The 27,471-nt window shown below is 59.9% G+C and overlaps 1 protein-coding gene and 1 long non-coding RNA gene across 21 annotated transcripts; one reads left to right on the plus strand and one right to left on the minus strand.

Moving 5' to 3' along the window:
* Window positions 1–54: 54 nt before the first annotated feature.
* On the plus strand, window positions 55–26,972 carry WIZ (WIZ zinc finger). 20 transcript variants are annotated; one of them, XM_078054339.1, is made up of 14 exons: window positions 55–119; window positions 3,013–3,276; window positions 8,288–8,360; window positions 9,596–9,779; window positions 10,008–12,148; window positions 13,375–13,698; window positions 17,860–18,030; window positions 18,932–19,435; window positions 20,510–20,908; window positions 21,504–22,055; window positions 23,166–23,693; window positions 23,896–24,315; window positions 24,595–24,790; window positions 25,789–26,972. In XM_078054339.1, the coding sequence occupies exons 2-14, from the start codon at window positions 3,076–3,078 to the stop codon at window positions 25,946–25,948; spliced, it is 5,853 nt and encodes a 1,950-aa protein (XP_077910465.1). In that variant the 5' UTR covers window positions 55–119; window positions 3,013–3,075; the 3' UTR covers window positions 25,949–26,972. The 20 variants fall into 20 exon arrangements, with proteins under 20 accessions (XP_077910465.1, XP_077910466.1, XP_035945012.1 ...); XM_036089119.2 differs by lacking the exon at window positions 55–119 and adding an exon at window positions 1,477–1,621; XM_036089120.2 differs by lacking the exon at window positions 55–119 and adding an exon at window positions 1,878–2,252.
* LOC118533717 (uncharacterized) lies at window positions 8,775–16,289 on the minus strand. Its single transcript, XR_004916350.2, has 2 exons — window positions 15,119–16,289; window positions 8,775–9,068 (listed from the first exon to the last, which is right to left on the minus strand). It is a non-coding gene; the product is annotated as an uncharacterized LOC118533717 (long non-coding RNA).
* Window positions 26,973–27,471: the final 499 nt, after the last annotated feature.

The following is a 27,471-nucleotide window of genomic DNA, read 5'->3' on the forward strand; positions in this document are numbered from 1 at the left end:
CACCTGCTTCTGATTGAAGCCCAGGCCTCAGATGAGAGCATCTTCCTAGGCCCCCAAATCCCACACCAGCTCCCTCATGGCAGGGAGAGCATGGGTCTGGGAGGCAGATGAAGGAAGGGGTGAGTAGGTGTGGAGACCGTTGAACTCTGTGAGTGTTGGTTGGGTAAATGAGTGGGCATTTGAGTCATGGGTGGATGGATGGGTGAGGGGTAGTGTGTATGGGACATTTGGCAGATAAATAGGTTAGCATTTGGTGGAAACTTGCCCTGGTAGGTGAGTAAATAAGCAGTTAGCTGGGATAGGTACGTCTGCCTAGAAAAGCCTGGATCACAGTAGGAAATAAATATTTGAGTTAATTGAGTAGGTGGTTATATACATTGTATGAATATTTGTTGGGGTTTCCTGAGGCTTGAGCTAGGCAGTGAGGAAACAATAATGAGCTAGGCAGACAGGACTCCTGTCCTCATGGAGCTTACACTCTAGTGGACAAACAAGTAAATGTGCAACTGAAGGATGGATGTCTGTGTGGCTGGGTGGAAGGATGTGTGTAGGGATGGGTGGATGCTTGCTTGGTTGTTTGGATATGTAAGTATTTACTTGGGTGGTGGGGTGGATGGGCAGGTAGATGGGATGTGGATGAGTGGGTTGAGTGGGTGGATGGGAATTTGGGTGGGTGGCTAGCTGGCTGACAGGACCAGATGTTGGTTGATTGGTGGATGGATGAGTGGGAAGACAGGAGGTGGATGGGTGGTTTGAGTGGGTGTTTGGATGGATGGGTGGATAGTTGGTTAGTTGATTGAATGGATAGATGAGTGTGGATGAATGGGTAGGGAGGTGAGTGGGTGGTTGGACATATGGATGAGTGGTGGATGGAAGAAGGCAGCAGACTTGTTATGTATTCATGATGGGGTAGTTCTGGAGGCTGTGATCCTTGGGGTTGGGTGGAGAAGGGGGACTTAGCATTGGGGACCTAGGGCAGCTCTAGGGGCCTGTAGATGCTGAAGTCCAGTGTGGATAATGGGAAAGGAGGGAGAAGACTTGTGGTTGGAAGGTAGCTGATTGGGGGCAGGGGACTGAAGGATAAGGATTGGCTGAGTGGAGTTTTCAATGACCTATAAATGACCCATGGGGGAACTTCTCTGCCCCCTCCCCACTCTTCTGGTGCTATTAGCAGGCCTAGCATTGGAAGAACCAGTAGGGTGATGAGGAGCTATTGGGGGCAGGGGGACAAGTGTGTTGTCATGGAAACAGACCCTCTCCTTGGACTCTCAGGCCGCGCGGCCCCTTTAAGGGTGACCCGCCTGGCCACTCCCAATATGGCGGCGCGCCCGCTGACCGCCCCCTCCCCGGGCGGCGCGGGGGGGGGGAGGGGGGCCTGGACCTCCCCATCATGGCGGCGCGGCGGGGCTGTCGCGCTGAGGTCACGGCGGCGCGCCGGGGGGGGCGGGGCGGCGGGGGGAGCGATTTAAAGGGACAATGTCCCCCGAGCGGTGGAGGCGGCGGCGGCTGCGGAGGCCGCGGCACCGGCACCGGGAGCGGCAGCGGCGGTAGCGGCAGCGACGGCCGCACGGAGGAGGGGAGCTTCGAACCCCGGCGCCTGGCCGGCGGCACCGCCTCCCCGGTGAGGCCCGGCCCGGCCTGGGGAGCCCGCGGGCGGGGCGGAGCCGGCGCGGGGAGGGGGAGGCCGGGGCCGGGCCGGGCCAGGCGGGACCCCCCGGGGCGGGGGGCGGGGGCGGGGCCTGCAGGGGCGGGGCCTGGTCGGGGGCGGGGCCGTTCCGGTGGGGGGGAGGAGCGGGGGTCTTGGGGCAGGTGTCCCCCCACCTCGGCGCGTCCCACGGGGTCTCCCGCCCCGAAGTGCACGGGCGGAGGGAGCGTCTCCCGGACCCTGGCCCAACGAGGGGTGCGCTGGCGCGGCGCCGCCCCCACCCCTGCGACCCCCGGGGGGCGTCCAGGCGGGAGGCCCCTTCCCACGCTGCCAAAGTGCCCCGAAGTTGCGGTCCCGCCTGTTCCCCGCGGGCAGTGCCCACCCGGTGGGCACCCGCAGGTGCTTCCTCTGGACCTGGGCAGGGACCCCCGCCACGACTGCCAGGCCACGGACTGGCCCCCTGGGAGCCCCCAGGCCCCCGAGGGCAGCGCCTTCAGCCAGGCCTGGAGCCCGGGCCCCGCCCCGGTTGCCTGGGCCCGGCCTCCCCACCATCTCCCTGGGGAGGGCGCCTCATTCCTGCCCTTCACTTTCTGCCGTTACCTTGAAGGTATTTATAGGTGGAGAGGACAGCACCCACCCCCCCCACACACACGGCCTCCCCAGGGTCCTCATTTCTGGACCAGGAGCCCCATCCGTCGTTTTTGTCCGCAGACTAGAGAAATCTTGGGAGGGAGGGATGGAAGAGCCCAGGCTGGGTATGCATGAGGGGTGATGTTGGGGAGAGGAGGGGTTAAAGCTGGGGTCACTTGAGGCTGTGTGTGAGGGTGAAAGGGTTAATGAGAACCCTAAGGTCCTGAGGGGATGGGGGTTGGAGTGTGGGAAAAGTGCAGAGGTAATGATGGGGACACTTGGGATAGTGTCTAGGATCCGAGTGCAGAAGTGGCTGGGATGCCTGCTGAGGCATGGGCATAGGCGATGCATGTGCATGGACGCGAGGGCACAGTTGGGAAAAGTGCAGTAGTGTGTGAATGAAGGGAGGCACCTGGGAGAAGTGATAGGATTAATGTTGGAAGAAAACAAAGTGCATGAGTTTGCATGTGTAAAAATGGGGTAAACTGAGGCAGTACAGTACAGGAGCTGTGTAAAGAGGAGTTACCGGTGGGGAGACTGGGGCATACTGAGGATAGAGGCCATCTGGGATACGATGCATATGGATAAGGCCTCAGCACCCTTTACTCAGCTCTCCTGGGCTGGGAGGTAAACTGAGGCACTGAGCAGCAAGGGTGAGGATTGGGGCTTCAAGGAAGAAGAAACTGAGGCAGCATCCCTTTCCCACCTCCCCTAAGCATCTATCTCTCTGCCCCCAGACCTACAATGCCTTGCTGAGCCAGCCTAGCAATTGAGTGGAGCCAGGCAGAGAGCATCCATGGATGGGCCCCTGGCAGGCGGCCTGGCCGCCCCAGATCGTCCTCGTGGCCCTGAGAGACTGCCTGGCCCAGCACCGAGGGAAGACATTGAAGGTGGGGCCGAGGCTGCTGAAGGGGAAGGTGGCATCTTCCGGTCCACCCATTACCTGCCTGTCACCAAGGAGGGACCCCGAGACATTCTGGATGGCAGAGGTGGCATTTCTGGTAAGAGGATGGGCCCTGTGGCCCTGGGGGAGCATCCAGCCTGGTCCCTGAGGTTCCAAGAGGGCTAGGTCACCCAGCCAAGCAGGGTTTGAGATGGGATTCTGATTCTGCTTGGGTCTAGAGCCTTCTCTTTGTACTCTGCTTATTTTCCCATTTTACGGATGTGAAAACAGAGGCCCTGGGAGCCAAAGACCTGATAAATGCCCCCCCACCCCGTGGGTGGCTAGGAGCTGGGACTTGAACTCAGGTCTGCCCCGTTCCCTCCTTTGAGCACACTCATTGGGTCCAGGTGCCCAGCTTAGCACCCTGAACATACTGCCCTGAGAGCCCACTTGTTCCTCAGGCATACCCCGTTCCCATCAGTCTATCCCAGCTCCCTCTTGCTGCACTGTCTTGGTGAGTCCTGCTCCTGAGCCATGGGCCAAAACAGCATGTGCCCTCTAGTGGCTGGGGAGGGACTGGGTAGTCAGGGACACCAGCTACCCCTTTGTGCCTTGGTTTACTCAGCAAAAGGGGATCTCACACTGTCCCCACCTCAAGATTTGTTATTCATTCATTAAATACTCGGCAACTACTATGTGTCAGGCTGTGTTCTAGGTGCTGGGGATACAGCCATAAACAAAAGAGGCAAAACTCCCTTCCCACAGAGGCCTGACATTGTGGTAGGAGGGACAGAAAACAACCAACTATATAAATAACGTAAGGACAGGTAGTGACAGGTGCCGTGAAGGTATTAAACAGAGGGCCAGGATCATGCCTGGAGGACCTGGGAAACCTCCCTGAGTGGGTGGAATTTGAGTGGAGCATTGAATGAATGGTGGGAAAGATAAGCCAGGTGGTGGGAACAGCAGGCGCAAAGGTCCTGTGGTGAGGAGGAGGACCAGGCGGGAGGAGCAGAGTGGTGGGGGCAGTGCAGGCTGATGCACCAGATGTCTCCCTTCATCTGCTTGGCCTGCCCTATAGGCCTTGGTTTCCAGGAACTTCCATGTACCTCATCAGGAGTTTCCTACGTGCCAAGCCTTCTACGTGATCATCTCATGTCATTCTTAAAAGATCCCTGTAGGGTAGCTTCAGTTATAATCATCCCGTGCTAGAGATGGGAAAATTCAGGCCCTGAGGGGTTAAGTAAGTTGCCCATGGTCCCACAGCTGGCACTAACCTGGCTTGACAGCCCTCGTCTTTAACCACCACCCTGGGTCAAGGCATCCTTGACCTGCCCCAACTCACCCTTAGCAACATGCATAATATTAGTTCACGTATTTTCAGAGCACCTTTTTGGGGCCACACACACACTCCATCCTCACCCTCATGGACCCTGCCATGTGGTGCTAGGGAGACAAACCAGCCACCAGGTGTTAGGACATAGTCACTGGGGCTGCAGTGGGTGAAGCCCAGCTGGGCCCAGCCTGGGGGCCTTCTGGAGTCCTGGATGAGGAACAGTGAGTCAGACACAGAGGGCAGGGGGAGTATAGGCATCAGGTTCCACATAAGCAATGGCATGGAGGTGATGGGTAGCACCCAAAGGTGTTACACAGGGGGATGACAGGGTGAGGCCGCTGAGGGTGAGAGTATCCATGCTCAGGGAACCTTAGCAAACCCCTCCTCCGAACCGTTAGTAACTGAGGCCCAGAGGTTGGCAGGACCATGTTCCAGGTCATGCGGCTGGCCAGCCCCTGGCAGGCCTGAGACCTTGATTTTGTGAGAACCCCAGGGAAGCAGGGTCTGGGGCCCCGAGTCCTCTCTGGGTCTGATTCTGAGGAATTGGTCACTTCTCTACCGGGCAGAAGCCCCAGGTCTGGCAAGAGAGGGGGAAGGTAAGTAGGGAGGTAGGTAGGTGCCTCCTCACTTGCTCCAGGGAATCAACCAGGCTCCAGTGCATGTGCCTAGGGAGGGGGGGAATGTGGCTGCCAAAAGGGGGCCAGACCCACCCTTAATGATGTCCTTGAGCAAATGGGGGCATGCGACAGGGGTGGCTTGACCTGGGTGGGGTCACAGCCTGGAGGTTAGAGGAGGGCCTAGGCTTGGGACACGGCGCCTCCCCTGCTGCCCTCTCGGCCTGCTCGACCCCCCTTCCTGGCTCAGGCACCTGCCCTAGGAGTCTTGTGATGCCTATAAATAGGAACAGCCTCTGGGGCTGCTGTTCCACCCCGAAGCCTGGGCCCTCCCTCACCCCAACCCTGCCCTTGGAGATCCCCAAAGGTACCCCTGGAGCGGCTACTTCTGAACTTCTCCGTCTGGACGCGGATGATTCCACTGCCTTCTCTCTCCTCTACTGTGGCTATTGGCTTGGAGACCTCACAGCCTCCTTACAGCCCCCGCCTGACATTTGGCCTCTCTCTCTTTGGCCTACTGGGTGCAGCCAAGGCTTGGGGGGCTGAGACGGTCCACATGGATTGATGGAGTCTGGTGCGTGCTTGGCATTGGGACCAGGGGGCCAGGGGACAAACGACACATTATGTCTGCCCTTGCGTGGGGCCCCAGGCTGGGGAGGAAATCAGAGCATGGAGTGAGCCGACCTGAGGCTCTCGGTCCAGCCTCCAGCTTCCAACCTGGCACACCTCTGGGCCAGCCCCGACCCCCGTCCCAGGCACCCTCACAGCCCTTTCTTCCCCCCTACCGCTGCGTCTCTGGATGGAGCATGTACTGTGTGATCTCCTTGGCATCCGTCGCTAGCCCTGCAAGATGGGTGGTAGCTGTCTCCTTTATACAGAGAAGGAAACAGGTGGGAAAGGTGTGCCCTTCAGTCACTGCTGGGCCTTGAACTTGGATCTGTCTGCCTCCAAAGTCTAGATTCTTGGCCATGCTGCCAAGCTGCCCAGCTTGGGGTTCCAGCTGCTCGTGGATACCCTTCTCATTTTCCTTCTCTCATTTTCAAACCCTCTCGGGGACCCACAGATAGCAGGAGTCCATGAGGGCCCTTTGACATGGCCACTGCCAAGGGCTGCATCCAGGTACTTCGTCTGACCTGCAGTGACTTCTGGATCCCTGCCAGTCATGGAGGCCCCTGGGCAAGCCCCCCAGCCCCCAGGTGTCTTGGACACAGGGCCCTGCTTGGCCTGCTTCCTCCAAAATGCTGCCACTAAAAATAGGAGCCTCGCTGGAGCTGCTCAAAGAGGCCAACACAGCCCCCTGGCTCGTGGAATCCTTAGACAACGCCAATTGCAGAATCAACGAATCTGGGACGCCCAGAATCTCAGCAGCTGGGGTCCCAGAATCTCAGAAGCAGGACGCCCACACCCTCAGACTGCACCTTTAGGCTGTGCAGGGGCTTGATGCCACTGAATGACTTGCCCTCCCCCGAGTAGCTCACATTTATGATCTTGTGTTCTCAAGAGACCACATTTTTTTGAGGTCTCTCTCCCTTGGCTGGTCCAGGCCTTGCTTTCCCAACCCTCACGCCGTCTCCAACATCCACCTTGTCCTCCCACCCTGATACCCGCCCTTGCATTTGAGCATACCCTTAGTCTGGCTCTGCTCCCCATCAGTCTACCCCAGGGGGCCTCGAATGGGGGGCCACTCTGCCTGCAAGGGACGCTTTGGCCATGTCTATAGACACCTTTGGTTGTCATGACTGCAGGGCCAGGGGCCAGGGGGCTACCAGCATCTAGTGGGGAGGGGCCGGGGATAATGTGCAGCATCCCGCAGTGCACAGAAAATCATCCAACCCTACGTGCCATAGTGCTGAGGCTGAGAAACAGCTCGAGACAGTGCAGATGTGTGTACCCCATCGCCACCCTCACCTTCCAGAGGCCATGTGACAGCCACAGCCCTTCTCTCAGGCTCTGTAGAAAGACCCACAGACAGTGACTGTGACTTTCTGACCCCCCACGCCGCCCCTGGTGGCACTTTTGATGCTTTGGCTCCTGACAGTCAGCTCTCAATTTCCTGGGCAAATTGAACCATGGGGGATCGGAAAAAGAACTAGCCCTGGCCCTAGCCCTCTTTCTGGACCATCCTCCGGTTGAAGCTAATCCAGCAATTGCCTCTGTCAGGCTCTGGATGGGGCGCAAGTTCCCCCCGTGTGTTAACCTTGGCCCAGGCAGTTGGCCTGCACCCCAGCTGGCACGTTCACCCATGTCGGGCGAGTGCGGCGGGCAGAAGAGGCACAGGCCAGGATTCCTGCGGTCGCTCCAGGCGTTGGCTCCACAGGCGGATAATGGAGAGTTGGCTCTATCTGTGTGAGAGGTCCCAGGAGGGGATTTGATTCTAGGACTTAGGCCTGGAAGGGGGCCTGGGAGGCAGGGACAGGCCCTCTGCAGCTCAGGCTTAGAGCTCCTCACTCATCATCTGGCAAGTGTTGGTTGAGCACCAGCTGTGTGGCAGGCACTGGGATGCTGCAGTGAATGAGGCTGAAAAAGTCCCCGCCCTCAGCGGGTGCTTAATACGCTAGCAGGGACGCAGGCAGGCAGGCATCCATAAGAGGAACCAGGCGATTTCAGAGAGTGTGAAGAAAGAAATGAAACAGGTGACAAGAGAGAAAGTCCTAGGGGATCCCTTTGATGAGTGGCCAGGGAAGGACTCTCCAGATGGAAGGAATAGCCAATGCAGAGGCTCCGGCGTGGCCAGAAAAAGTTGGGTGCGCTTGAGGCGTCAAGAGGAGTCAGGGCAGAGTGAGTGAGGGGCAAGGAGAGGGAATGAGGCTGGAGAGAGCTGGAGACATCCCACCTTGCAGGGCTTTGTAGCTAGTGGTTGGGAACCTAGCTTTTATCAGAGGTAGGATGAGAAGTCAGGTGAGTTTTTACCAGGGTGTGATTTTAAAAAATCACCTTGGCTGCTGGTGGGGGCAGAGAGGAGGGTTGAAGGCAGGAAGCCCCAGGGGTCCCCCAGGAGACTCCTCCAAAGAGACCCCTTTCAAGGCTCACGAGCGCAGAGGCCAAAGGCCTCTCGGAGAGGGGTGGGGAGCCGGCTGGGCCCTTCCGAGGTGCCCGGCAGGGCTCCCGGAGCTGGGGTGTTGTGAAGGACCCCGGCCAGGGGGACCCCAGCCCCTCAGGGTCTCCCCTCTCTGTTGCAGACGGGCAGCCCCATCCCGGCCTCAGCGAAGCCCTCCCCCGTGCCACCTCCGCCACCCATCGGATCAGCAGCTGGTGAGTGCCACGCTGGCCCTGACCTCAGGGAGGGCAGGGGGGCAAGCAGGATGTGCCTAGGCCCAAAGGAAGCCCCCGGGGAGCGAGAAGGGGAAAGGAGGGAATCAGGAGGCCAGGCAGGAGGAGGTGGCTCCCAGCAGGCAAGCCCCTGGGCATGTGCAGGGGGTGGGGAAGACTGGGATGAACACAGACAGTCAACTCTCATTATCCCTGCCAGGAGCAGGGCCAGAGGGACAGGAGCCTGAAGGTTAGACCCTTGGAGTCCTGTCTCTGCCAGGTGACCCTTAGAATGATGCCAGGCCTCTCTAAGCCTCAGTTTCCCCATCTGTAAAATAGAGTCCCTAAGGCGCATCTCACAAACTGGCCTTGAGGACCCCAGGGAGGTTGGACAGGAGCAGGAACTGACAGCAGTGGTGACAGCAGCGACCCTTTATTAAGTCTTGGTGGGTGCTCATATGTAATAAGCGTTGCAATGGGTTAATGATAGCTCCCATTTGTTGAGCGCTTGCTGTGGACTAGCCTCTTGGCAGAGGTTTACCCCACTGGATCTTTGCCATGGCCCTGGAGGGGGGGTGGTCCTGTTGGTGTCACATGTCACCGATGGGGCTGAGAGAGGTGACCCCGTGATTTCTGCTCTGCCTCTCGGTGGAACCCATTTCTGCACCTGTTGGGTAGGCACGATTGATAACCCCTCCTGGAGGCAGGGTCCTGAAAATGAAAGGAGATTTATCAGGAACAGCCATGATAAGAACCCACGTTGGTTGTGGGCTTACCAGGAGCCAGGCATCTGGGGAAGTGAAGCATTTCCCCAGCACGGAGTTGTGTCCTCCTCTCCCTACACTTCCCGGGATCGGGGTCAAGGTCCTCATTTGAAGGCTTGTAGTTGCGACCATTTAAATGAGCACATACCTCATGTGAACTTTTCTTTGACTGTGGATATGAGAAAGCTCCTTAGATGTTGTGTAAGGACACAGGGGCTCCTGGTTTTGGGGACTCGTTCCCATTTTTAGGATTGGAAAACTGAGGCTCAGTGAGATTGCTTTGCCTTCCCCCTTTCCCCCAAAGGAGGTCAGGGTCCTTGGGGCCAGAGGCTGAGCAGGGTCCTTCAACCACTCTTGACTCTGCCCTTGCAAGAGGGGAGCTGCAGGGGAAAGGGCATTCCCCTGAGTTGTTCATGCCACAGAGTTGCACGAAATTTGCTGGAAAGTGAGACTAAATGAACTAAATCACCCCAGTTGGGGGAAAACCTCTTGGTCTTATGCAGCTGGGGGCACAGATCAGAGCCTTGGGCCCTCCTGGGAGACAGATGAGAGTTGACTGTGCCGCCAGACTCGAGGACATGCCTTGTGACCCTGGTGTGACCCCTGGTGGACCCTGCACACTCTCCCACAAAGCAACGGGGCTGGGCTACATGGACAGGTGCGTCCTGGGAGCTGAATGTGGTTTTTGGTCCAACAGCTCTGGAAGGGCCACATCCACTCCCCCTACCTCCCCGCCCTCACCTCCACACTCCCGGCCCCTCTGAGGTCACCCTCAGGCTGGGTCTCTGGGGCTTGTCTCAGACTGCCTACAAGGACCCCCTCCCCTGCCCAAGGAAGGGAAACTGAGGCCTGTGGCTAACCTGTCCCCATTGGCACTTCCTTGCAGTTGCTGGGATGGAGGCAGCCTGGACTTCCAGCCGGGCTCCCCACCACCCCACCTCCTGGGCCACTTCCCTGGCCCCCCTGATGGCCAGGGGACCTGGGAGCACCCCCTGGTCCAGGAAGCCAGGGAGGGCATCCCATCTGAGCGGAGGTTCGAGGATTCGGTCATTGTGAGAACTCTGAAGCCCCACATTGAGCTTGAGGGATCTAGAAGGTTCTTGCACCATCAGGGTGAAGCGAAGCTCTTGGAGAAGGTCCCCCGGGGCCACCCCAGGTTCGACTGGCTCCGAGACACAGATGAGCAGGCCCCATCCCAGGATGCAGAGCTGCACCTGGACCTGCCGCCCCAGCCCCTGCCCCTCACCTCCTTCAGGACAGTGCTCGTCCCGGTGGAAGATACCACTAAGACGTTGGATGTGACGGTGGTGGACACCAGAGAGCACCTGGCAGACCTCGAAGGGCTGGCTCAGCCGTCGGAGTGGGGCCTCCCCAGGTCGGCCTCGGAGGTGGCCACGCAGACCTGGACGGTGAACTCAGAGGCATCTGTGGAGCGGCTGCAGCCATTGCTGCCCCCGATCCGGACGGGGCCCTACCTGTGTGAGCTGCTGGAGGAGGTGGCCAAGGGGGTGGCCAGCCCAGATGAGGATGAGGACGAGGAGCCGGCCGTGTTCCCGTGCATCGAGTGCAGCATCTACTTCAAGCAGAAGGAGCACCTTCTGGAGCACATGAGCCAGCACCGCCGAGCCCCGGGCCAGGAGCCCCCCGCTGACTTGGCCCCACTGCTGGCCTGCGGAGAGTGCGGCTGGGCCTTCGCCGACCCCGGTGCCCTGGAGCAGCACCGGCAGTTGCACCAGGCCTCCCGGGAGAAGATCATCGAAGAGATCCAGAAACTGAAGCAGGTCCCCCCAGGCGACGAGGGCCGGGAGGCACGGCTGCAGTGCCCCAAGTGCATCTTTGGCACCAATTCCTCCAAGGCCTTTGTGCAGCATGCCAAACTGCATGTGCGCGAGCCTCCTAGCCAGCCTGCCAGGGAGCCCTTCGGGAGCGGCAGCGGGGCTGGCAGCCCAGGCCCTGATGCCACCACCCTCACCTACCGATCCTACCGAGCCTCCTCAAGGCTCAGGGGCTGCGTTTTCTGTGGCTTCCCCGCGCCCAGTGAGAGCCTGCTCAGGGAGCACATGAGGCTTGCACATGCCCAGCCCCACTGGGAGGACGATGCCGAGGCTTTTGAGGAGGACCCTGCCAGCCAACCGGGCACCAGCCAGGATGCATATGCCCGCTTCCCTGATGCTGTTGAGGACTACTTTGGTAAAGCTGAACCGCTCTTGGCCCCCTCGTGGCAGGAGAACCCCGCTGGATATGACCCCAGCCTGGCCTTTGGCCCAGGCTGCCAACAGCTGGGCATGAGGGATTTCCCACTGTCAAAGCCCCTTCTGCACGGCTCAGACCAGGGGCCCCCTGGAAGGCCAGCCTTTCCCTCACCTCTAGCATCCACCCCCTACTCCTTACAGCCCAGTAGAAACAAGAGCGTGGTCCCCCCGCAGGGGCTCCCGGCCCAGCTGGGGGACCAGAGACACCCTTGGAGCGAAGAGGAGGAAGACATACCACTGGCCTCGGAAATGGACTTTTCCCCCGAAAATGGGGTTTTTCCACCCCTAGCTGCCCCCGGCCTCATCCCGCAGCTGGCCCTGGACCTGAAGCGGACCTTCCGGAAAGCTCTGAGGGCAGCTGAGGCCTCGCGGGCACAGCAGCAGCAGCTCCGAGGGATGGTGCCGCTTGTGCTGGTGGCAAAGCTGGGGCCACAGGTCATGGCTGCGGCGACCAGGGTGCCCCCAAGGCTGCAGCCTGAGGAGCTGGGGCTGGGGGGTGCCCACCCCCTGGACTTCTTGCTCCTGGAGGCGCCGCTGGGCGGCCCGCTGGGGCTGGACGCCCTCCTGGACGGGGACCCAGCGGTGGCCCTAAAGCACGAGGAGCGCAAGTGTCCCTACTGCCCCGATCGCTTCCACAACGGCATCGGCTTGGCCAACCATGTCCGGGGCCACCTGAACCGCGTGGGCGTCAGCTACAATGTGCGACACTTCATCTCTGCCGAGGAGGTGAAGGCCATTGAGCGCAGGTTCTCCTTCCAGAAGAAGAAGAAAAAAGGTAGGGCGGCTTCGCTCCGGCACCCACCTCCCTCCGAGGCCCAAGAGACGCACAGCCCGGCAGCTGAGTTCTGAACCGAGCAACCCTCACTCTAAATCCTCCCATAGTGCCAAGCAGGGGGAAGTCAGGGCCTCCCCTTCTGGAAGACTGGGAGCCGCGGCAGAGGCCACCACATCGGTGGAGGTGCGGGGACGCCCCAGTGCCCTGGCCCTTCCGGCCGCTGGAGGAAGGAGTGTGGGCAGAGGAGGCAGCCCCAGGCAGGGAATGTCACTGATGTCTTCATTCGACAAATATTTATTGAGAGAGGTCCCCTCTGTTCTGGGCACCTGGGGACACAGCAGAGAACGAAACAGCAGTCCCTGCTCTCCTGGAGTTCATGGCCCAGTAATAGGAGGGTGGGACCCTGGCCGGCTTCAGAACCCCTGGGGCAGCCTGTGAGGTATGCAGATTCCCAGGCACCAGGGTTCTGATTCTGGAGGTCTGTCTCCAACACGAGTGCCCTGGGTGGTTCTGACGCTGGCAGACATGGATCCTACTTGAGGGAGGTGCTGGTGTGGTGTTTGAGTGTGTGTGTGTGCGCGCGCGTGCGTGTGCGTGCGTGCGTGTGTTTGTGTGTGTATGCATGCACGCACATATGCATGCACTGGGGGTAAGGGGCAGGGGGCAGACAGCCACAAAATCAGGCACTTACAATGGTGAGTGACCAGGGCTGTGATGGAGGAAGCTGGGGGCTGGGGAAGCCCATAGGAGGTCCCTGACTCCACCTGGGGGTGTCCAAGTGGGCTCCCAGAGGAGAACTTCCCATCCATTTGGCCATTTCTTCATTCAACAAAGATTTAATTGACAGCACTGGAGTGATAGTGAGCAAAAATAGGCATGCGCTCTAGACACGAGAAGGATATTAATTGAACACTCAGCCAAAGGATTGCAAATCCACAACTGGAGAAGGATTTCTGAGGGTGGAGTCCCTGATGCCAAGAACTATGTGAGGAGAAACCTAGAAGGTCAGGCAGAGAAGCCTTCTTGGAGTGGGAGGATGGGAGGACATGTGAGCACACGGGAGCTGATACAGACAGGAGGGTGAATGGTGAAGGGAAAGGGAGGTGTCCAGGGTCACAGGTGGCACTGGCTGTGTGATCTGTGTGGGGGAAAAGCCCCGGGAACGGGGAGGGCTGGGGCCAGAGAGTCACCCCTCCAGGCAGTCCATGTCTTCTCTCCCTCCACAGTGGCTAACTTTGACCCAGGCACCTTTAGCCTGATGCGCTGTGACTTCTGTGGGGCTGGCTTCGACACCCGGGCCGGCCTCTCCAGCCACGCCCGGGCCCACCTACGCGACTTCGGCATCACTAACTGGGAGCTCACCGTGTCGCCCATCAACATCCTGCAAGAGCTGCTGGCCACCTCTGCTGCTGAGCGGCCCCCCAGCCCCCTGGGCTGTGAACCTGGGGGGTCACCTAGCGGCTTCTTGACCTCGCGTCGGCCCCGCTTACCTCTTGCAGTGCCCTTTCCACCTACCTGGGCTGAGGACCCTGGGCCAGCCTACGGAGATGGTAAGGGGAGAGGGTGCGGATTGGGTTGGGGCCCTGACCCTTCTCAGGGGCCCAGAGAGATGCGGCGGTGGGTGGGGGGGAGGGAAAGCCACTCCGCTTTCCTGGTAGTGTTCCAAGTCACTTTACAAAGTATGCTGACAACTGTCCTTACAACTGCCCTGCCATTTAGAGGTTATTTTTGTTTTACTAAGGGGCTGGGCCAGGGCTACTTCTGGATCCAGTTCATCCCTGCCTTGCCTGACAGTGATTTTAACACACGCTTATTCAGCTCTTACTAGGAGCCAAATATGTTCTAAGCACTTTACAAACACAAACTTACTTACATCCTCACAATGACGCTATAAGGCAGGTGTTATTATTATCCCCATTTTACAGATGAGGAAACTGAGGTACAATGAAATTAATTAACTTGCCCAAGGACACACAGCCAGAAGGGGCGGAGCTGGGATTTGAAACCCCAAACAGGTCAGGCTCCAGTGTCCTTGCTCTTAGAAACATCTTCTGTCTAGAGCTGCGCTGTCTGATAGAACTTTCTGAGATGGAAAGGTTCTTTAGATACGTCTTCTGTAGGTCACTAATGGCCACATATGGCTATGGAGCACTTGAAATGTGGCTTGTGCAAGGTTAGTTGTAATTCTGTCAGACATTGCAGAGCTGGAGTCTACCTTCCGGATTTTCCTTGGTGCCTACTTTGTCCAGCAGCATTGATAACCCCTCCCATAACTGAGTGCTCGTTGTATACTAAGGTTTCATCCCATTTATGCCTCAAAACCATTCCGTGGGGCTAAGGGTTGTTGTGTTCTTGTTTTGTGGATAAGGAAACTGTAGGTCATCTGCTTTGCCACACAGCCACAAAGCAGCAGAGCTAGACTTCTGAACACCATGTTCGGTGGTCTCTCCATGGAGGACAGCTTGGGAAATTCAGAAGTAACATTTTGGTGAAGGAGCCTAGGGCTGGGCACCACTGAGGGAGTGGAAAGGTGAAGTACCCAGCCTTGAAAAGCCTGACTTTGTAGGAGCCTTAACTGAATCTCAAAGCAGAGAACTTGGCAGTGAGGAGTAGGTGGGCTCTGGGGAATGGAGAAGTTCCTGAACAGGGGGAACTGTCCAGGGGCTGCTTGGGGCTGAGGTTTCCTTCTGTTTCTCCTTCCTGTAGCTTCCAGGGTCCTACCTAGATCTGTACTCTGAACTCCGCTGGACCCATCTGCAAGCCCCCTTACCAGTGAAAGGCACCTGAGGGTATGCAAAGTGGAGAGTGGTGCTATCAAAGCCCCCTCTCCTCCTTGGACAAGGAGACCGAGACACAGAAAGGACATAGTGGCTGGTTGAAGTCACAGTTTGGAAAGAGGCAGAGTAGGGACATGACCTCAGGCTTCTTGCCTCTGCTGAAGGCTGTCGCCAGGGCATTCAGCTCACATACCTGGCTAGGTTTGTGGTGTCTCAGGGCTGGCTGAGAAGTGGAGCTGGCTCTGAGGATGGCTGGGGGCACAGGAGGTAGTTGGTAAGCTACAGCCTTGCCCTCGTCTTTTCTTGTCACTCTGGTAGAGGCCTGAAGGTCAGGCTCAAACTCGTTACTTGGCACTGGGTCAGGCCCCCCAGGGATGGCAGCCTGTGTCCAGCAGTCAGGTTCAGCTCTGGTCAACCTGTTTCCACCAGAAGACCTATGTGGCAGCCCTTAGTCAGTGCTGACAGAGATGGCCAAGCCATTGGGGTGTCAGGATTCAGTCTGGTACTGCCCTGGCCTTGTCCACAGGGTGGGGGATGGGGGGCTCTGATCAGGCTTTCGGTTATCACCTGGTGGGCGGGGGGGCCGTTAAGGAGTGGTTCAGAAGATCCTGGAAGCCTTGCCTTAAGGAAAGATGTCCAAGATTAAGGCTAGGTCTGGGCACCCGCCCGCACCGTTGTTTTTAGAAGCATCTCCCACATCGCTAAGTGGGCCGTAGGGGGCGGGTGCCCGGTTGGGGGCGGGGCAACGGTCAGATTCTGGCCCCACTCAGCTGTCAAAGAACAGCTGGGGGCAATCGGTTTGGTGTTGGGGAGAAACAGGTTGTGCCTGAAATGGGGTGCTGGCGGTCGTGTGGGGAGTTCCGTAGGATTGCGGGACAGCGCCGGCGGGGGCGGGGGGACATTTGGCTACCAGGATGGTGTGGGATCCTCATAGCTGGGATCTGGTGTCTTCCAAGATCTCCAACACGGAAGGGAGAATTCCAGGACAGGATCCCGGGGCAGGTCCTAGCTCCTCCCGTCGGGGCTCCAGGAGCCTGGATGCTGTTAAGACAAATGCGTGTGGTCGGAGGATTCCCATTTTAGCCTTAGGGGTGTTCGGGGTGGGGGGAAGAGCGTCCCGTCCTGTCCAGGCCAGGGGTGGGAGTGCAGTTGGCCGCCGCGCTCAGCGCGGCGTACGTGCTTCCGCGAACCCGGGTGCGGGCGGCTCCCTGAGGCTCCAGCCCCATCCCCCAACCCCCGGCCCGCAGGGCCGGACAAGTGTTTCGCTCGCTCGCGGCGCTCGGCGCTCGGCCGGCCGCCCTGGGCGCGCCCCGAGGGGCGGGGCGGAACGGAGCGGGCTCGGCGGCGGCGCTCGGCGCTCGGCTGCTCCCGCCTGGGGCGGCCGCCCCGCGTGCGCCGGAGCCAAGATGGCCGCCTCCACCGCCCAGTGCCGAGTGACAAAAGCGGAGAGCAAGGCGGCGGCGGGGCCGCGCGCGGGGGGCGCCCGGGAGCGCGCGCCCGCTGGGGCGCCCCCGCCCAGCCCCCCGAGCCCGGGCCCCGCGGCCCTCCCCGCGCCGCCGCCGCCGCCACCGCCCCCGCCGCCACCGCCGCCGCCGCGGGACGGGCCCAAGGCCGAGCCGGAGCCGGGGCCCGGGCCGGCGCCCGCGCCGGGTAAGAGCCCGCGCCGGGGAGGGTGCGGGGAGGGCAAAGTCGGCATTCCGCCCGCCCCCTGCCGTCGTCCCCGACGCCCGCCGTCCAGTCTCCGGGACTCCCCCTCCCCCCCAGGCCCTCCAGTCGCGCGGGCCCCGGGCCTCCTGTCGCAGTTTGTAGGGTCCCGGGCTTCAGAAACACTCTCCGCCGCTGCTCCGTGGGACCCTCACCCCGTCTGACAGATGTTCCCTGTTCCCCTTGGAGCCCCGGGAGCGTCCCTCGCCACAGTCTCGGTCCCTCCGGCGCGGAAACCCACTCCAGGTCACTTCAGACACGGTCCCTACACCATCTGACAGACGCGCCCACTCCACCCGGCGACTTTGACAAAGTCCTCGGTGTCCCGGGCCCCGGCGGCCCCCCCTACCTGCCTTCTCCTTGCCTCCGTAGGACTCAAACTGAGCATAGGACCTGCATGGCTTCCTGCTCGTAGCACTGAACGACTCCAAAACCTCAACTAACACACAGTTTCTTCAGCCTCAGAGCTGTTTCCATACCCTGAACGCTAAACCTGGGGATCAGCAGGCCACTCAGGCCCCCTTCTCTGAAAAATTAGACCACGAAAGCATACCTTCGACTCCCTGTTCTCATACACACTTCATTCAGGGAAGCTTCCTGACCTGACGGATGCCTCAGAAACTTCTGCAAAGTTCTGTGATTCCCACTCTTCCTGTCCCCATTCAGGATCCCGGCTGATCCAGGCTCCCAGTTCTCACCTTACCCCACTTAGGACTCAGCTTGTGATAAGCAGGCTACTGCGGAACCCCGAGTTCTCTCTGCAGCCCCAGCTGTCTTGTCTGGTGGAGGTTCCCCACAAGTCCTGTGGAGCCTCCTTCCTGTCCTTGGCTCCTCGTCTCTGCATTGCTTCTCTGGCTTCTGACTCTGGCCTTCTCTTATTGGATTCCCCTTCTGACTGCCACCTACCTGCTTCCAAGACTGACATGCTCCCCTGCACAAGTTCTGCCCAGAGAGATATTTTGTCAGACCTAGAATAGGAGTCACTGTCCCAACCAGCGTGTGTTCTGGGTGGGTGGAAGCTGCTCCTAGTCCCCCCTGTCAGTGTGCAGCCTTGACGTCCTGGTGCTTGGGGTTTGGATGAAGCCTCTGCTCTCATAGGGTGAGTTGCCTCCCAGAGTGAGAGCAGATGCCAAAGATGAGGAAGAAGGCTCCATGCCCCCACTCTCAGTCTTTATGGGGGTAGACAGCTCATGCCCAGCCTGGGCTGAGCTTGTTTTCCTAACCTCACAGGCCTGGGTTCTGAGGAAAACACAATGGTGGCCATGGACTTGGGCTCCCCCCCGCTCCCCAAGAAGAGCCTGCCTGTCCCTGGGCCCTTGGAGCAGGTGGCCAATCGGCTGAGTAGCAAAGTGGCTGCAGAGGTTCCTCATGGCAGCAAGCAGGAGCTGCCAGATCTCAAGGGTGAGTGACCCAGGTGGCAAGGTGGGGGTGCTGGCCAGGCTGGTCACACTCACAGGGAACTCTTGGGCCTGGGGTTAGTGTGAGGTCAACAGCTTTCTCTTCACCCCAAGGCACTAAGGAGACATCTGGTTGTCTTCTGTCCAGCTTCTGCTGCCCTGGGCGAGCACGGCCTTGAGCTGTACCCTCACTGGGTGGGGGAGGGGCATCCAGGGAAACAGCATGGTTTTCAAGAGCTCACACTTAGACCCAGTTCATTTGCTGACTTTGGCCCTCGTTAGCTGTGTGATCTTCTGTGTGATACTGTCTTGTCTGTATGTTGATATTGAGATCATTATTGAGTAGTTGACAGGAACTGTGCTGGACTCCAGGGATGTGAGAGAGCGGAACAGACCTGGCACTTGTCCTTGGAGTCATTGAAATTGGGGAGCAGGGAGGCAGAGAAGGAGACAGGCGATGATAAGGGCTCTGCAGAATAGGGTGTAGGGCACTACAGGGACTGTGGCTGGGCCATCCAACCCAGTGTTTGGGGCTTGAGTTGAGCTGCAGAGGCTGGCTAGGACAGTTCTGGGAAGCGTGTGACTGGCAGGTCAGTGTTTGTGTGAACACCTCTTGCCGGGACACCCTGGTATGTTGGGTATCTGAAAGGCGTTCTACTGGCTGGACCACAGAAGGGCTCTGCTTCCTGCTGTGTGCCCTTGGGCACAACTCTTCCCTCTCTGAGACTCAGTTTCCTTATTTGCAAACTGGACAGGCTGATTTCTGCCTCATTAGGGTCATTTTAAGGATCAGGGAGGCTTGCAGGGAGCCTGGGTGAGTGGGGTCCTGGGAGGAGGAGAAGTGGGGAGGGCAGGGCTCAAAGGGCCTCACAGCCAGCTCTCTTGGCCTCCATCTCGCCCTCCAGCCCAGAGCCTGACCACCTGCGAGGTCTGCGGTGCCTGCTTTGAGACACGCAAGGGCCTGTCCAGCCACGCACGCTCCCACCTGCGGCAGCTGGGGGTGGCCGAGTCGGAGAGCAGCGGTGCCCCCATTGACCTCCTCTACGAGCTCGTGAAGCAGAAGGGCTTGCCCGACACACCCCTCGGGCTGCCCCCGGGCCTGTCTAAGAAGTCCAACTCACCGAAGGAGGTGGTCGCTGGGGCCCCCCGGCCTGGCCTGCTTGCCTTGGCCAAGCCCTTGGATGCCCCTGCTGTCAACAAGGCCATCAAGTCACCTCCTGGCTTCTCGACCAAGGGCTTGGCCCACCCACCCAGCTCCCCACTCCTCAAGAAGGCACCACTGGCCCTGGCGGGCTCCCCCACCCCCAAGAATCCTGAGGACAAGAGCCCCCAGCTGTCCCTGAGCCCCCGGCCAGCCTCCCCAAAGGCACAGTGGCCCCAGTCTGAGGACGAAGGGCCCCTGAACCTCAGTGAGTGCGGGTCCCGGGAGCTGAGGGAGGTCCTGGCACCGGGAGGGCTGCAGAGCCCAGGGTGGGGACAATGGGGACTACAGCTCCTATGTCCTGGGTCCGCTGGGTCAGAATGTTGGTCAGAGCACTGTGTCTCCTGTTGGGCTGGCCATGCAGCATATTATCATCTGCCTCCCACTGTACTTTGCTGTTCTTCCCCCTGGAGGCCTGGCTGTGGCTGCTGAGCCTGCCAGGGTCATCCTCACCACTTAGGGGCACTCTTGGCCTTCTCTGAGCCTGAGGGTTGGGGCAGTGAAGGTAATCAGAACTCCTGTGGGCCTGGCTTCTCCAGAGGGGCATCTTGGGTCCTATAGGCAGGCAGATGGCCCACCTGGCAGGAGGTCCTGTAGTTGGCCCTGTCTTCACATCTTCCTGGCCGTCTGTGCAGAGGCACCTCTCATGTGCCTATAGGTGGAGCCATACCTCCTGGGCTGCCTGTGGGCATGACAAAGAAGGGTTTGGGAAGAACCACTCCCCTCCCTCCCTGGTGCAGTGAGCAGGTTTAGCATGGCGTCCCTTAGGAAGTCAGGCCTTCCCACACATTTGTGGGTGTTAGCCTGGGGTGAGCCCAGGGTCTGGCCCCCTGCCCAACGGGGCACCCCAGTTGGCACCTCATGTTCCCATGAAGCTGCTTCCACTGTCTGCTCTGCTTTCAGGAGCAAGGCCCTGAGCAGGTCTGCCCTTGGCTGTATGATGCTTGGCAGCTGGGTGAGGCCTCTGCTTTGCACCCACACAGCTCCCACAGCTGGGGTCCCAGGGAAGAGTGCCTGGGAGCATCAGATTGTGCCACTGGAATTTGGCCACCACCTCTCCACCCCACATCCTTAAGTTCTCCACACTCACCTTGATGCGAAAGGGCTAGGCAGTGAACAGGACTTTTGTTTCCCAAAACCTCTTAAAATAAATCTGCGGCATGAGTCTTGATCCCCAAACGGCCTGGGCAGCCTTGAATCATATCAGGTCTTCTTGCCTCAGTCCCCCAGGGCCGGCCAAGGTGGCGGCCGTGAACCCCCCCCCTGTGTTTTGTCTCCGCAGCTTTAGATAGTGACGGGGGCAGAGAGCTGGACTGCCAGCTGTGCGGTGCCTGGTTTGAGACCCGCAAGGGCCTGTCCAGCCACGCCCGCGCCCACCTGCGCCACCTGGGCGTCAGCGACCCGGACGCCAAGGGATCCCCCATAGACGTGCTCCACGGGCTCATCAGGAGGGACGGCGTCCAGATCCGCCTCCCACCCGGGCGCGGCACCCTGGCCCAGCTGGGGCGGCCTCCTCCCACCTCTGCGGCCCTCTCCTTGCTCCCCCCCCCACCGCCGGCCAAGAAGGCCAAGCTGAAGGCCGCGGGTACGGCCAGCCCCTGGGGGAAGCAGGACCTCTCGGCCGCCGCAGCCGCCGGCATTTTCTGGGCCTCTGATGTGGAGCCGTCTCCTCTCAACCTCTGTAGGTTCTCGCTTCAGCCGCTCCCTCCTCCCTGCGGGCCCTGGAGCCCCTCCCGGGGGGGTCGCAGCCCCCTCCCTACTCCTTTCCTGCTGGGGCAGGGAGTAGACAGGGGCCCTTGGCAGTGGGCTGGTTCTGCCCAGAGATCTTGTTGGCAGTTGGCTACTAGGCCCTCTCTCTTGGCCTTTGACCTCCATGACTGTGACCTTCCCTGAGAATAAAGGCCAAGGGTGGGGTGCTGCCTTTTGGTGTGGAAAGTGTCCATGGTTGCCCCTGGTCTGGATGGTATTTGGCACTTAGGCTACTACTTCCTGCCCTCTTGCCCCCATCCTTGTCGGGACCTGGGACCCGCAGAGCTGTGGAGTCTTGGTTCCATCCTCTGCCAGGACCAAGGGCCCATGCGCTCCCTGGAGCCTCCCCTCAATCCTGCTGAGTGTCTGGCCCCTGCCCCACTCCTCAGTTCCCTCGCTTGCACCTGCCCTCCACCACTACCCCAGCCTGTGGGCATGCTGCTGCCCATGCCCAGCCGACCAGGAGACCCACAGACAAGAATGCTAATGATACCCACGATGCTAATTACTCCTTTCTCCTGCTGCAGCCTCGGGCCCAGAGCCAGCTCGAGATATCCGCTGTGAGTTCTGTGGTGAGTTCTTCGAGAACCGCAAGGGCCTATCAAGTCACGCACGCTCGCACCTGCGGCAGATGGGCGTGACCGAGTGGTATGTCAACGGCTCACCCATTGACACACTACGGGAGATCCTCAAGAGACGGACCCAGTCCCGGCCTGGTGGCCCCGCTAACCCACCAGGGCCGAGCCCAAAAGCCCTGGCCAAGGTGGTGGGCAGCGGAGGTCCTGGCAGCTCGCTGGAAGCCCGTAGCCCCGCAGACCTTCACCTCTCACCCCTGGCCAAGAAGTTGCCACCGCCACCAGGCAGCCCCCTGGGCCACTCACCAACTGCCTCTCCTCCTCCCACGGCCCGGAAGATGTTCCCAGGCCTGGCCGCACCCTCCCTGCCCAAGAAGCTGAAGCCTGAACAAATGCGGGTGGAGATCAAACGGGAGATGCTGCCAGGGGCCCTTCATGGGGAGCCACACCCATCCGAGGGTCCCTGGGCGGCGCCACGGGAAGACATGGCCCCCCTGAACCTGTGTAAGTGTGACCCCGGGGGCAGGGCAGTGAGAGCAGGTAGAGGGTTCTCCCTCCGCCCACACACACACTTCATGGGTACCCAGAGCACCCAGGGTAGAAATAGAAGGGAGGATACACAGGTCCAGAGAACAAGGGGTTAGCTATGCATTCTTGCTATGCAGACCCTCAGCTGAGCTGCTGCTTTATTCTCCACCCACACTGGGGAGGCAGAATTGTGCCATTCAATGATGCCCAGAAGATTTTACCTCTTGGGCCACCATCAGTCAATTGGTAGTGTCTACCAACCAGGTTCCTAGGGAGAAAGATTGCAGGGGTCAATTAGTGATGTCTGCCACGGGTGGGAGTATAGGGACTGGAAGTGGGAGGCTGCACCTTCTTTCTGACATTCCTGGTCGCTAAGTTGTTTAACATTTGGAGCCGGGTTTAGGTTAAGTGCTCAGCTCTTCCACTCCAGCAATATGTGACCTTGGGCGAGTTTCCTCTTTCTGGAGGTAGAAGATAAGCATGGTCCGAGCTCTGTATGGTTCCAGAGTGGTGTAAAGCACTTAGGACGGTGCCTGCTTAGACGAAGCCGTGTGTGTGCAGGAGTCGGTAGTCGTACTGTCCCTGTCACTGTTCTTTCTGCTCAGCTGGCTGAGCTGTGTGCTGAGCAGGTGGGGATGGCGCAGGCCTCTGCCGCAGTGCTCAGGTGTATTCCATACCAGCCGTGTGCCACATGCTTGGAGCTGCTCCCTCCAGGTGGAGGTTTTCATCTGCATTTTGTAGAGGAGGAAACAGGCTCAGAGGGGAAGTGGTTTGCCCAGTATAACATAGGGGGTCACAGCCAAGCTGGTGTCTGAGCCCAGGATCGAGGAAGTGCTTGCTCCTCACTGCTTCTCAATGTCACAGGGAATCATCTTGAAGCCAGCTAGAATTTGAGGTGACAGAACAAGCAGAAGGGCTGAATGTACACAAGGGCCCCTGGAAGCGGATGAGGGAGCGGGTCATTTGGGTCTGGGGCTGCATGGACGGGACAGCCAGGCACTTAACATTAGCCTTGAGCTTGGAGGCTTACCGCCGCAGCAGCCGCCTCCTTCTCCTCCCCCTCCCTCCACCCTGGACCCCCTGCAGCGTCCCGGGCAGAGCCTGTGCGTGACATCCGCTGTGAGTTCTGCGGTGAGTTCTTCGAGAACCGCAAGGGCCTGTCGAGCCATGCGCGCTCCCACCTGCGGCAGATGGGTGTGACCGAGTGGTCTGTCAACGGCTCGCCCATCGACACGCTGCGGGAGATCCTCAAGAAGAAGTCCAAACCGTGCCTCATCAAGAAAGAGCCGCCAGCCGGAGACCTGGCCCCTGCCTTGGCTGAGGATGGGCCTCCCACGGCTGCTCCTGGGCCTGTGCAGGCCCCCCTGCCACTGGCACCAATGGCGGGCCGCCCAGGCAAACCAGGAGCTGGGCCGGCCCAGGTTCCTCGAGAGCTCAGCCTGGCACCCATCACCGGTGCCAAGCCCGCAGCCACTGGCTACCTGGGCTCAGTGGCAGCCAAGCGGCCCCTGCAGGAGGACCGCCTCCTCCCAGCAGAGGTCAAGGCCAAGACCTACATCCAGACCGAACTGCCCTTCAAGGCAAAGACCCTTCACGAGAAGACCTCCCACTCCTGTAAGCAGTGGGTGGCAGGGTCCTGGGAGGGCATCTGCTGGGGCCTGCAGGGCCTGGCAGTGCCACGCACACAATGACACCCAGCAGGGGCCCATGGCAAGGCCCCAGTGGGAGGCGGGACTGACTCCTGACCTGGGCAGGGCCTTCTGGGTACTCTTGTTCCCTTTGGGCTGGGACTCAGCGGCACCCCCTCTGCCTGCAGCCACTGAGGCCTGCTGTGAGCTGTGTGGCCTTTACTTCGAAAACCGCAAGGCCCTGGCCAGCCACGCGCGGGCGCACCTGCGGCAATTTGGCGTGACCGAGTGGTGTGTGAACGGCTCACCCATTGAGACACTGAGCGAGTGGATCAAGCACCGGCCCCAGAAGGTGGGGGCCTACCGCAGCTACATCCAGGGCGGCCGCCCCTTCACCAAGAAGTTCCGCAGCGCCGGCCACGGCCGTGACAGCGACAAGCGGCCGCCCCTAGGGCTGGCACCTGGGGGCCTGGCTGTGGTGGGCCGCAGTGCTGGGGGTGAGCCAGGGCCTGAGGCTGGCCGGGCAGCTGACAGTGGTGAGCGGCCTCTGGCAGCCAGCCCGCCAGGCACTGTGAAGGCCGAGGAGCACCAGCGGCAGAACATCAACAGTGAGTGCTGGTGGAAGGGGGTTTTGAGGGTGGGGGACACCTGCCACCGGGGTTCTCCACTGTGCATCTGCCCTTAGTCACTTCCCCAGTGGCTCACCCATTCTCCCCTCTGGGCACCATCCCACCTGTCCTGAGGCCCAGGCAGCGTCCAGTCACCAGCTGTCCTGTCTTACAGTTCCCCAGAGCCTCCACCCTTTGCTTGCTAAAGGCAGGAACTTTCCCAGGAGTCTTGCCCCCTGGCTTATCTCCTGTCCCTCCCTTCACCTTTCCCCACCTCAGAATTTGAGCGCCGACAAGCCCGCCCTCCAGACGCCTCTGCGGTCCGGGGGGGCGAAGAGGCCAATGATCTACAGCAGAAGCTGGAGGAGGTGCGGCAGCCCCCGCCCCGGGTCCGGCCGGTCCCCTCCCTGGTACCCCGGCCCCCCCAGACATCACTGGTCAAATTTGTGGGCAACATCTACACCCTCAAGTGCAGGTATGCAGCCCCCTGGGGCGGTGGGGAGAAAGTCCACCCACCTGGGGCTTGGTCACCCAGAGCCTCTGAACAAGACGGGTTGTGGGGGTCAGGAGATAGAGCCTCAAGGACTGCCTTAAAGTGTGGCTGGACCCAGGCTAAGGGCCTCTCAACAGACAGCAGCACCTCAGAGCATTAAGCTGGGACCCTGAGGGTTGACCTTGAGCAAGGGCTTCCTGCCCCATGCCTCAATATTCCCACCTATAAAATGGGGTTGATAACAGATTTGCTGTGAGGATTAAAAAAATTGAATGTTTATAAAGCACTCAAACTATGTCTAACATAGGGTAAGCACTCAACGAGTGTTTGCCTGATTAAGGAAAATATAGGTCTTAGTTCATTTTTACCAAAGTCCAGGCGTACATCCCAGGCCAGGAAACTGGGTCTGACACTTAAGGTGGCCTGCCTCAGGCCACATAGGCCAAGTCAGAAGCAAGATTTGAACTCAAGTCTTTGGAGCCACGAGCTCAGGTCCTGGGCCCCTGTTCAATGAGGCCTCCCTCAAGCGCAGGGAGTAGGTGAGTTGGGTGCATGAGCAGGGTGGGTGTGAGTTAGTGCCCGACCCCTTTTCCCCAGCTGCTGTCCTTCTGTCCTGGAGCCTGGCGGGGTAGGGCCTGCCTCTCTGGGCTCTCTCCCCTTTCAGATCACATGCTTCAGTCAGATGGCAGAGGGACTTGGGAAGCCCGATGGCACTTCCCCAGCATCAGAGCCAGCAGACTGCCCTGAGCGTAGAGATGGGGGTCATTAGGGGACCCTACCTTGATCCTGGGATGGGTACAGGTGACTGTCTGTGAGGAAACATGTGGCGTCTGGGTCCCCGTCCCTGAACTTCTTGGCTGGCTCTCTCCACGCTGAGTAGTGGCAGGAGTGCCCGATGCTCAGGGACAGGGGCAGGCCTACACATCTGCCTCTCCTCATGCAGTGGCCACTCTTCTCTCTTTTTCTGTTCCTCCACACAGGTTCTGTGAGGTGGAATTCCAGGGGCCCCTCTCTATCCAGGAGGAGTGGGTGCGGCACTTACAGCGGCACATCCTGGAGATGAATTTCTCCAAAGCGGACCCCCCGCCTGAGGAGCCCCGGGCCCTGCAGGCACAGACAGCGGCGGCAGACGCGCCCTAACACAGAAGCATTCCAAATTCCCTCTCGTGCCACCTCCGTCTCTTTCTCCTCCGTCTCTTCCACCCTCTCCTCCCTCTTTCTTTTCCGTTTCCAAAGGAGCAAGCCAAAACCTCAAACCGGTACCCCTTGGGGGCCGGGCACACTACAGCCGGGGCGCCAGGAGCCAGCTAGCGGCCCTTCCCCCAGCCCGAGGGCTCTGGGGCCACACACAGCGCATCTTCCTTCAGCTCATGCCCACCTGGTCCAGCAGGGGGAGAGGCCAGGTCTCTTGTGGTGGCAGCTGATCTGGTCAAGGGGAGGAAGGCCAGCGCTCCCCCCGCATCTAGCAGCCAGGCAGGGCTGTTTGCCATCCGTGGCCATTTGCAAAGACCCCAAAGACCCCTGTCTTGGTTCCCTCTTGCCCCTGTGAATATCCTCGCACACATGTACACACACAGACACGCACACACACCGGCACGCACATACACACATGCACACGCACCTCGTGAGACCCGGGATCTGCCCCAGCCCCCCAGTTCCTGAGTCAAACGACCACATCATGCCACGGTGCTTGCTCAGGGGAAGGCACGCTCCCTCTGAGGGCCTGCTGGGGCCTGGGAGCCCCCCACTGAGCCCATGATGCCACGGAAATCCTTATTGGCCGCCCCCCCCAACCAGAGGGGCCTTCCCAGCCTGGAAGAGCTCAGAGCTGACAGCTGCCTCCTGCCATGTCAAGGCCCCCCCACAGCCTTGGGGGACTCCGGGGCCCAGGAGGGGGTGGGGATGGGACTCTCCTCCCCCACCCCCACTCCCCTCCCTCTTTTCACTGTTGCTTTCTATGTATAGCTCCCTAGACCTTTCACTTTTTTAAAAACGCGTTTTGTGTAGAGAATAAGGAACGTGGATCTTTTTATTTTGCAATCCTGGGCCAGCTAGAGACCGGGAGCTGATTGACCTTTTAACTTTTTTCAGTGGCCACATTTTGGTTATCGATGTACCTAGAAGTATGTAAATTAGATTAAATTTCTCTTCTGGAAACACCCCAGGGCAGGCGGCCAGCGTGTGTTTCTCTGTCGAGTGGACAGGCTGGCATCGCCTGGCAGCCAGGGCTGGGATCGAGCCGCCTCCTCCCAGAGCCCCTGGAGGCCCTGGGTTTTCCTGTTGGCTGCCAAGCTGACCAGACCCAGCTGGGGATGAGCCCAAGTCCCCAGCTGTTGGCCCTCAATGGCATGGTTTGTGGGGGGCTCTGGCTGGCTGGCTAGCTGGCTGGCTGGCGAAGCAGCTCCCGTGAGCAGTGGAGAGGAACCAAGACTCTGGGCAGCTGGTCTAGGAAGGGAGCCAGGATGAAGTGATGAAGCTGGAAGGGCTCTCCAAGGGCAGGAGCTGTCCAGTGAGGGTGTGGGGGACCTGCGGGGGGGGGGAGGGCGCACAGTTGCTGGCAGCCTTCAGAGAACTGGGGCCAGCCTGCCTTCAAGACATGTGACTTGTCTGGAGACACAGGCACCCTGAACCCGAATCACACGAGGGGAAAACGGAGCTGCTGG

The sequence above is a fragment of the Halichoerus grypus genome, chromosome 1, assembly GCF_964656455.1.
Source record: "Halichoerus grypus chromosome 1, mHalGry1.hap1.1, whole genome shotgun sequence".
In the NCBI taxonomy this organism is placed as follows: Eukaryota; Metazoa; Chordata; class Mammalia; order Carnivora; family Phocidae; genus Halichoerus; species Halichoerus grypus.